The sequence below is a fragment of the Neltuma alba genome, unplaced genomic scaffold (assembly GCF_004799145.2).
Source record: "Neltuma alba isolate B1F8T4 unplaced genomic scaffold, ASM479914v2 tig00004777_pilon, whole genome shotgun sequence".
Taxonomy (NCBI): Eukaryota; Viridiplantae; Streptophyta; class Magnoliopsida; order Fabales; family Fabaceae; genus Neltuma; species Neltuma alba.
The window spans coordinates 20,610-31,505 of NW_021633858.1; the positions used below are offsets into that span (position 1 = coordinate 20,610).

Below are 10,896 nucleotides of genomic sequence, written 5' to 3' on the forward strand. Positions count from 1 at the left end.
CAATTAGGATCTCTAAATGGGCTCTATAAAATTGAACAAAGACTGTGGGAGGATTACCGAAAGCTCTGTCATCAAGAAGAACTCGTGGTACCAAAAGGCTCGATGCAAGTGGCTTCAATATGGGGACAAAAATACAAGCTTCTTCCCTGCTACTACAATGATGAAAAGGAAAAAGAAGAACATTGAGGCATTACAGGGTGCGAATGGGGATTGGGTCACAAATACAGATAGCCTAAAGAAAATGGCTGCAGACTACTTTGCCAACCTGTATACAAAGGACACTTTGGCAACAGCATGTCAAAGCTGGCCAGTCGAGTTTCCACAGCTAAATACTGCACAATTGGAGTTTATTCAGAGGGGGGTTACTTTCATTGAAATCAAGAATACTGCTTTCGAAACAGGTGCTTTCAAAGCACCGGGGCCGGATGGTCTTCAAGCCCATTTCTTTCAAACCCAATGGGAGCTGATAGAGGACAAAGTCTGTAGCTTGATCTATAATGCTTTCAGGAATTCGGATAGCATTAAAAACATTAATCAAACAAACATTGTCCTCATACCTAAGGTGGATCACCCAACAACACTCAAGGAGCTGCAGCCTATCTCTCTATGCAACGTTTGTTTTAAGATCATCACAAAACTTTTGGCAAACAGACTAAAAGGAGTTATAGGACATCTGGTTAAACCGAACCAGTGCAGTTTTATTCAGGGAAGGCAAAGCTGTGATAATATAATTATTGCCCAAGAAGCCATACATACAATGAGATCCAAAAGGTCGGGCAAAGGATATGTTGCTATTAAAGTGGATATGGAAAAAGCCTACGATAGATTAGATTGGCACTTTGTGGAGAATACTTTGAGCTCTCTGGGACTTTCAAATGAGTTTGTAAACATCATTATGAAATGTGTCTCTACAGCTTCTATGAGAGTTCTTTGGAATGGAAATCCCTCTACTGAGTTTTATCCGTCAAGAGGGGTTCGACAAGGGGATCCCCTAAGTCCCTATCTCTTTGTGTTGTGTATGGAGTGTCTCAGCCAGATTATAGCCCATGAAGTTGAACAAAGAAGGTGGAAACCATTGAAGTTGAGTACTCGGGGACCAGCCTTATCTGATCTCTTCTTTGCTGATGACTTAGTCTTATTTAGCGAAGCCTCTTCAGCTCAGATGGAGGAGATTAGAAGAGTCATGCAATTTTTTTGTGGAGTTTCAGGACACAAAATTAATCTACAAAAAACAAAGAGCTTCTTCTCCCGTAATGTGCACTTTAACAGAGCCCAAGAGTATAGTCGGATGCTTGGGATCTCCTTATGTGCAGATCTGGGTAAATACCTTGGAGTCCCCTTGTTACACAAAAGAGTGGAAAAATCTCATTATGCCCCTATCATTCACAAGATCCACAAGAAGCTTGCTGGGTGGAAGGGGAATTTCTTAAGTGTGGCAGGGAGGACGGTACTGATAAAGTCAGTTCTATCTAGTATACCAGCTTACCAAATGCAAACTACCCTTTTACCAAAAGGTGTCCTCCAAGAAATTGATAAGATCAATAGAGATTTTTTCTGGAACCAGAATCAAAACAACAAACTTATGCATATGATAGCTTGGGAGACAATCAAGAAAGGAAAGGAGAATGGGGGTCTAGGAGTCAAGGACATGGTTTACCAGAACACCGCTTTCATAATGAAACTTTGCTGGGGATTGTTGACTAAAATGGAAGCTCTATGGGTTAAATGCCTCAAATGCAAGTATGATTGTGGTGCCGAGAAGTTCCCAAAGGTTGAGAAAAAAAGAGACTAGTCAGCGGTCTGGAGTAGTATTGTGAAAGTTTGGGATTCTTTTTGCAAGGGTGTGGGGAGTAAACTCAATAATGGAATTTCCATAAGTGCCTAGGGAGAACGGTGGTGCCCTTTAAACCTGCCCCTCATCCAATATGTTGAGAAAAACATGCACATGATTAACCCCGAAGATAACGTGAAGAGTTTTGTAACAACAAGTGGTGACTGGGATATCACGAAATGAAGAAACTTCCTACCAACTTGGGTGGTGAATAAAATTAAACTGGTGAAGCCCCCAAACGGGATAGAAAATGACAGGTTCTATTGGAGGAGCTCCCCTGATGGGAATTTCAGTGTCAAGTCAGCCTATAAAATGATGTTCGAAAAGCAACAGAATCATAACGAAGCACACTGGCACCGTATCTGGCATTGGCCTATCTCTAAAAGAGCAAAAGTATTTATATGGTAAGTTTTCCATGAGCGAATACCTACCAATGCTCTTAAATACAAGAGAGGAGTGAGCGAGAGTCCCTACTGCCCGTTCGAGTGTCAACAAGAGGAATCTATTATCCATACACTTCGTGACTGTGAGGAAGCTAAGAGAGTGTGGCTTTATTTTATTGACCCAATGTTTGTCTCTATGTTCTTTTCAACTGATTTACAAGGGTGGCTCAGATGGAACAGTAAAAACAATCTGAGTACAAGAAGATTCGCTCGATGGTCGTGGCTTAAAATCTTTGGAAGCATCTGTTGGCTCATTTGGAAGAACAGATGTAGGAAGGCCCTAGAAGGAACTTATGACCAAGCAAGGGAAGTAGTCAACAAAGGCGTCCACTACTTTATGGAGGAGACGACAAACAGCAGGTATAAACATAAAATATACCAAGTGCCTGAGAGGGAAGACTGCAAGTGGACGAGACCGAAGGAGGGATATGTCTGAATAGATGTTGATGGTTCGGTAGATAGCAGGAGAAATGCAGCATGTGGGGGAGTCATTAGGAACGATCAGGGTAGTTGGGTGTGTGGATTCCAACAAAATCTAGGTTTTCTTCCATCCACAACTGCGGAACTACAAGCCATTTGTATAGGTCTCTGAGTTGCCAAACAATTGGGATTAAAGAAAGTCCAACTTTTTACAGACTCTGTACAAGCTTTTCAACTCTTGATGAATGATAGTGGGAGCTTCCACCCAGCACATGATGTGATCGACGAAGTGAGGTCGCTGATTTTCTCAAATTAGGATCTTGAGAATACTTTCTCACACAGAGAAGCGTTAAAATGCGCTGACCTTATTGCCAAAAAGGCCCACCAGTCAAGTTTCGTTACAACAATGCTTCAAGACCCTCCTCCTGATTGTCTTGAGCTCTTAGCCAATGACCATCTTTAGTTTTGTTTTTAGTGTTTTTTCTGCTTTTGTTTCGTTTTTCCTTTGTTTTTTAGGCTTTAGTCCTTTGCTGTAAGTCAAGTTTTCTTGCCTCTTGCATTCCAAAAAAATAAAATAAAATAAAAATGTCTTCAAACAAATTCTTAAAAAAATACTTAAAAAGTTACTGTTAAAAATGTCTTCAAACAAATTGTTAAAAAATTACTACCTCCAATATTTAATATAAAAGTTTATTTAGTTTTTATTTTAGTTTTAAATATAAGACCCTAATATATTTTTTTCTTATATTTATTTATTTATTAAGATAGTCACTATAATAATAATAGTTCTAGCCAATACACTTGATTAGTAAGGATACTTTAAGAAAAACAATACTTATTTATTACAAATAACTAACTTAACTGATTTTTTTAATCTACTCAAATTATTCAAGTAACACTTATATTAAGGAAATGGAGGTAATAGTTAAAATTATGTTATGTGCAAATGCCATGTGTTTTGTAGATGATAAAAATAAGCTGCATAAAAAATTTGCACTGTTTGAACCTAAATTACACTTAAGTCCTCATACAGATTTTAGATATCTTTGGACAATAAATCTTTCAATGGAAAAATTTTCAACAATTTTTCTAATAAAACGTGTCAGTAACAATAGATAAAGAAGAAATTAACACAGAGTTAGAATAAAATTGTTAGGATTATGTAAATATACAAAGTAGTGACTTAAATCATAATTAACATCACACCATTAGCTTTTTTTTTTTTTTTTTACCAGCATACCATTAGCCTTTTGCTTTCGTGTATATATAATTAAAATTGATATTGATATTGCATGTGAGAAATGACTTGTCAATTCAATCACTTGATTTGATGGGCTTCAATATTTGCTTCTTCTTCATTTTTCTCACCCGCTTTTTTTCAAGCGCGTGCGGGTAACCAAAATATCATAATTTTTTTCCGCCTTCCACATGTAGAGCCGGGAAAACGGGCCGAGCCCGTCGGGCTAGCCCGTTTAAGCCCGATTAAATCAAGGGCCGGGCTTGTAATTTGAAGCTTCCAAAGTAAATTGGGCTTAAAAGGGCCAGCCCTGTAGGGCCTATAATTAAACGGGCTGGCCCTGCAGGGCCACGGGCCGGCCCGTTTAAGCCCGCTAAATTTTTTTTTTTTTTTTAGAAAACCCTAACTCCCTAACTCCCTAAGTCCCTAACCGGCTAACTCCCTTTCTAACCGGCTTACCCTTCCCTTCTCTTGACCTCACCGAACAGAGTCTTCCTTCCTTCCCGAGTTCCAGATCCAGTTTCGCACTTTCGTCTTTCGGCCACCCACGTCTCACTCTCAGCCGTCACGACTCACGCAGACCGCAGACGCAGACTCTGGCACTCACGAGTCACCGTCGCTCAGCAGATACAGTAGCACTCACTCTTCGAGTTCGAATCGTCCGTCTTCGTCTCTCTCGGTCTCCTACTCTTCGTCTCCCAGAGTCCCAGTTCCAAACTTCCAATCTGTCTCGACTCCGACTCCTAGTCCCAGATCCCCACAGAGACAGATTTACAGACCACCGTCGGCGTCGGCAGTCACCCTCACTCCCGTCGCCTAGTCATCATCTCTCTCGGCCTCACCTCTTAGTCACGCAGATTGTTGGCAGACGGCAGTCACCCACTCACCGTCGTCGTCGCCGTGTTCCCCCTCTGCTTCCCGTGTGGCCGTGTTCCCCGTCTGCTTCCCCTGTTCCCCCATCGACCAACGAGTTTGCAATACCACCTCAATCAGCTCAAGGCGTGCATCCCCGGTCAATCAGCTCCCTTGCTGAGTTGCTGTTGCCTGTTCGTGAGTCCGTCGCGTGCAGTACCACCTCTCCACCGACCAGTGACCAGCGTGGCAGCGTCAGCATCTCTAGACAGTGAGTCTTTACTTCATTCCTGATTTTATAGCTTAGACCACCTAATTTTAGACTCTCTAAATCGTGTCTGATTTCTGATATTGATTACTGTTTAATGTTTATTTATTAATTGCCTGCTAGTATACATTAGGACGATCTTAAATTTAAGTTTTTGCTGATTGTTGGCAGGCTGGCAGCATCATGTCTAAGGCTCAAGGGACTGATGATGCGTCATTAGCTACGGATGGCAAAGGTAAATCATCTTCTCTTCAAGTGACCGAAGAATCAAAGCCAAAGAAGCCTAGGATTTTGACCTCTGATGTTTGGAAGTATTTTACTAGAGTTGAGATTGATGGGATAAATAAGGCAAAGTGTAATGGTTGTCAAAGTTTATATGCATCGGGTGGGGATAAAGGCACTTCACATTTAAGTCGTCATGTTAAGACTTGTAAAAGTCTAGATAAATTTCATGATATTGGATTGATGATGATGGACAGTGAAGGCAACATAAGGTCTAGAAAAATTGATCATAATCGTATTAGGGAGGTTATGACTATGGCCATAATTGAACATGGTCTTCCTTATTCATTTGTTGAATATAGAAGGATTAGAGAACTACTTAGAATGTTAAATCCTGATGTGAGGCTCATGACTAGAAAAACGATTGTGGCTGATGTTATGAAGTTCTTCCACCAACAAAAAAATAATTTGAAACAGAAATTGCAGAAAAGTATAGGTAGAATATGTTTGACTTCTGATTGTTGGACTGCTGTGACTTCTGAAGGATATATATGTTTGACGGCTCATTTTGTGGATGAAAAGTGGACACTAAATAGTAAGATACTTTCATTTTGTAGAATGGAGCCTCCACATTCTGGGGTGCAATTGTCTAAAAAAGTGTATGATTGTTTGAAAGAATGGGGGATTGAGAATAAAATATTCTCAATTACTCTAGATAATGCATCTGCAAATGATAACATGCAAGACTTACTAAAAGAGAAGCTGCTTTTGCAAGAAAACTTTGATTTGATTTGTGGTGGTGAATTTTTTCATATAAGATGTTGTGCCCACATCCTTAACTTAATAGTTCAAGAAGGTTTGAAAGTAGCAAGTAGTGCTTTATGGAAGATTAGAGAGAGTATTAAATGGCTGAAGGCATCTGATGCAAGAATGATTCAGTTCAAGCAATGTGTTGAGCAAGTAGGTGGCATTGACACTGCAATGAGCCTACGATTAGATGTGCCCACCAGATGGAACTCTACTTATGCAATGCTTGAGAGTGCACTTAAATATCGCCGTGCTTTTGCAAACTTTGCTTTGTGTGATTCAAACTACCCAAGATGTTTTAATCTGATAAATGACGAGTGGAATAGAGCAGAGGCAATGTGCAATTTCTTGAGGCCATTTGAAAAGATAACAAGATTGATTTCTGGGTCATCATATCCTACTGCCAACTCTTATTTTATGCAAATATCAAAAATTGAGATGTTGCTTGATGCAAACATGAAAAGCATTGATGATGTGATTAGAGAGATGTCCAGAAGAATGAAAGAAAAGTTTGACAAGTATTGGCAAAATTACAATATTCTTCTTGCACTTGCTGTGATTTTTGATCCAAGATGGAAGTTTAATATCATCAAATATTGTTATGCAAAGATTGACCCTATCACTTCTTCTGAGAAGATTGCCAATGTCAAGAGCAAGTTAGATGTCATTTTCAATGAATATTCAAATATGGGGACATCAATCACATCATCTTCTAGACAAGGGTATGAAAGTGCATCAACTTGTAGATCTTCAACCCTTACAACTCATCATGTTTCTCACACTTCAAGTGCTTCAACAACAACAACCACCTCTTTTGATGATGCATTTGATGTAAGTTTTAAATTTGTCAATTAAATTTGTTTTTTATTTAGCTTGTATTTGATTCAATTTTGATAATGCAGGATTATCAAGATATCTATGCAATCATGGATCATTCTTCTATGGACAAGTCTGAATTGGAAACTTATTTAGAAGAACCAATTTTGAAGCCTGATAATTGGAAAGATTTGGATGTCTTGAATTGGTGGAAGAACAATCAAACTCGGTTCCCAAATCTTTCAAGGATGGCAGCTGATATTTTGAGCATTCCAATCACAACTGTAGCTAGTGAATCGGCTTTTAGTATTGGTTCACGTGTTCTTACGAAGTATAGAAGTTCCATTCTTCCAACAAACCTTCAGGCTCTCATTTGTGCTCGTAACTAGTTGCATGGATTTGCATATAAAGGTAATTCACTAATTTATAAGTATTCTATTACAATTATTTATGCTTTTAATTGCTTAATTGTCTATGATTGTGGTTTATTATTTGTTGCAGAGAATGCATGTGATATTGATGATGGAGAAGAAATCATTGATATTTTTAGAAGTCAAGAAGAGCCGATTAATAGTGAAGCACAATCAAATATCCTTGCAATTGATGATAGTGATGATGAAGTTTCGAAAAAATGAAGTTGCCACTGTCACTTGAAGCCTGATGTTGCTTGACATGAACTCTATGTTTTAGTTGTTTATTGTGAACTTAATGTTTATTTGGTTGTTTATCTTTGTCTTCACTCTTCCATTTAGTTTGTCTATTTAACGGATTTTATTGCGATGTGATGGATATTTTGAATGTTTATATATGATGGTGTTTCTATTTGTGACATAATTTTATTGATATTTATATCTTTTATTAGTAATTTTATTATTTTGATTAAATATGCAAGAAACATGAAATTAAATATGCAAGAAACATGAAAAAATTAAATTTGTAGTTAAAAGGGCTAAAAGCCCGCGGGCCAGCCCGAGCCCGTTATTCCACGGGCCGGGCTTGAAAAATCAGCATGTTTCTGAGAATCGGGCTTAAACGGGCCGGCCCGTTTAGGCCCGAGCCCGTGACGGGCCGGCCCTGCAGGGCCGGGCCGGCCCGTTTTCCCAGTGCTATCCACATGCAATGATAGAGCTAGCTGGTTGTGACTGATGAGCTGACTAGCAGTTAAAATGACCACTTGAAATAACTATTTATCAATAACTATCTTTACCCAAAATAATAGCATTCCAATTGAGATGTTCTTATGAGATATATAAATATATATATATTATTAATTAAATCAACATTCTCAGATCAAAAAAAAAAATTAAATCAACATTCAATATCAATTGTTTTAAGTTTTAATCATTTTTTATTAATACAAAGTTTACATGGATAAATTCTGAAAGACCATGATTTTTTATTTTTTGGAGTTGAAAGGGATGGACGTTAGTAGTTTGAAGTTATTAACAAAATTAAACCCATAATCTCATGTAAAAGTTTTCATGTTATTAGACTATAAAGTTGTTGGTTACAGATAGTGTAAGTATTCACAACTCAAAAAAGATATTTGTTAATTAATTAGGGAAAAAAAACAGAAAAATGCCACTTGAACTTCATAATTCCTAAATGGTCTGCTGAATTTGAGAAATCCCAATTTGGTCTCAAGAGACCAAATTGGGATTATCATGTTAAAAGAAAAAACCAAACTGCCCTTTATTTATTTATTGTTTTTAAAATACCAAAGCCCCAACTGGCCGGCCGGTTGTCGGAGCTCCGACGGTCAGAAATAATTTTTTTGAAAATTTTTACAACTTCAGTATAACGGTTAACAACATTTGTAACGCTATTAACAATTTCAGTATAGCAATTAACAACAGGTTTTCTGAGAAAGTCAACAAGTTCCGGCAGCCGGAAACAATTTTTTAAAAGATTTTTACAACTTCAATATAACAGTTAACAACTTTTCTAATGATATTAACAACTTCAATATAGCAATTAACAACAGATTTTCTGGGAAATTCAACAAACCCTGGTGGCCGGAAGCAATTTTTTTGAAAATTTTTACAACTTCAATATAACGGTTAACAACTTTTGTGACGCTATTAACAACTTCATCATAGCAGTTAATAACAGGTTTTTTGAAAAAATTCAACAAGTTTCGGTGGCCGGAAATAATTTTTTTGAAAATTTTTACAACTTCAATATAACGGTTAACAACTTTTATGACGCTATTAACAATTTCAGTATAGCAATTAACAACAAATTTTTTGAAAAATTCAATAATTGGTCACCGGAGCTCCAGCGGCCAGAAATAATTTTTTTGAAAATTTTTACAATATCGGTATAATGGTTAACAACTTTTGTAAAGCTATTAACAACAAATTTTTCGAGAAATTCAAAAAGTAGCATTTTACAATTTCAATAATGCCGTTAACAAGTTCCGTAACTTTATTAACAACTTCGGTATAGCATTTAACAACATGTTTCTTAAAATTAAAAAAGAAGAAGCATTTTTACAACTTTAGCAATTACTTTTTTTTGGAAAATTTTTACAACTTCAGTATAACGGTTAACAACTTTTGTAATGTTATTAACAACCTCAGTATAGCAATTAACAACAAGTTTTCTAAAAAATTCAAGAAGTAGCATTTTTACTGAAAACTTGTTGTTAACTGCTATACTGAAGTTGTTAATAGCTTTACAAAAGTTGTCAACCGTTATACAAAAGTTGTAAAAATTTTCAAAAAAATTGTTTCCGGCCCCCGGAGCTTGTTGAATTTTCCAGAAAACCTGTTGTTAACTACTATATGAAGTTGTTAATAGCGTTACAAAAGTTGTTAACCATTATACTAAAGTTTGTAAAAGTTTTCAAAAAAATTATTTCTGACCGTCGGAGCTTGTTGAATTTCCCAGAAAACTTGTTGTTAATTGTTATACTGAAGTTGTTAATAGCGTTACAAATGTTGTTAACTGTTATACTGAAGTTGTAAAAATTTTCAAAAAAATTATTTCCGACCGTCAGAGCTCCGATGACCAATTGTCGACCTGTCACCGCCGAAGCTCCGGTGACCGGCCAGCTAGTGGGGGCATTGGTATTTTAAAAACAATAAATAAATGAAGGATAGTTTGGTCTTTTCTTTTAACATGGTAATTTCAATTTGGTCTCTTGAGACCAAAATTGGGATTTCTCAAATTCAACAAACCATTTAGAGATTATGAAGTTCAAATAGCATTTTTCTGTCTTTTTTCTAATTAATTATTTATTAACAAGATCTTCACGTTTTGTCATGATTTCTAGATCAATAAGTCTCACATCATAAGTAAGATTTATAAATTTTAAGGGACATGTCACCTGATAGTTTAGTTTTTTTGGGTTGGACTCACTAAAGTATAAATATCTTTTTGTTGGAATCAATTCTATTCAAAAAAAATATTAAATACTAAATGTAAACAGCTCTTTCAGCCAGCACATTATAAGAAACTAGTTTTTTTTACTAGATCTAACTCCAATTACCGGCGAACTCTCCATTTTATTATTAATTATGGTAAATTATGGTAATAATATTGGTGTTTTCATGGCCTATACGCGATGTGAAAAGAGATACCTACCCATAGAAAGATTCTTGTGGGGGGCTGGGTGGCTGGAGTCATAAAGTGTCTCTGTTATTTTGGCAGTGGAGCATACCGTAATGATAGTCTAACAGACGATGATCGGGTCAAGTCGTACGTAGACAACAAAAAAAGAACATGATGCAGTAGCTGGCGCATTAGACTTGAAAATTTTCAGCCCACGCTGAGCCGGTATGGATAACTTTCGCGGCATTTTACGGGTGACATAGCGCTAACATCACATTCCTAACTAAAATCGTATGCATTATTGCACTTGTCCCGCTATAGAAACTAGTTAATTAATTTTAGTAGGTTAAAAAAATAGTTATGTAGTTATTTATAATAAAATAAATATTATTTTTAAAAATATTTTTACTAATCACGTATTTTAGTTAGAATTATCATTATTACA

At 36.7% G+C, this 10,896-nt stretch overlaps 1 protein-coding gene across 1 annotated transcript; it reads left to right on the top strand.

The window, feature by feature from the left end:
* The first annotated feature begins 5,264 nt into the window (after nucleotides 1–5,264).
* Nucleotides 5,265–7,285, top strand: LOC114745732 (zinc finger BED domain-containing protein DAYSLEEPER-like). The gene is made up of 2 exons (XM_028933896.1): nucleotides 5,265–5,286; nucleotides 6,983–7,285. Exons 1-2 carry the CDS (start codon nucleotides 5,278–5,280, stop codon nucleotides 7,283–7,285), a joined length of 312 nt encoding a protein of 103 aa, XP_028789729.1. The 5' UTR covers nucleotides 5,265–5,277.
* Nucleotides 7,286–10,896: the final 3,611 nt, after the last annotated feature.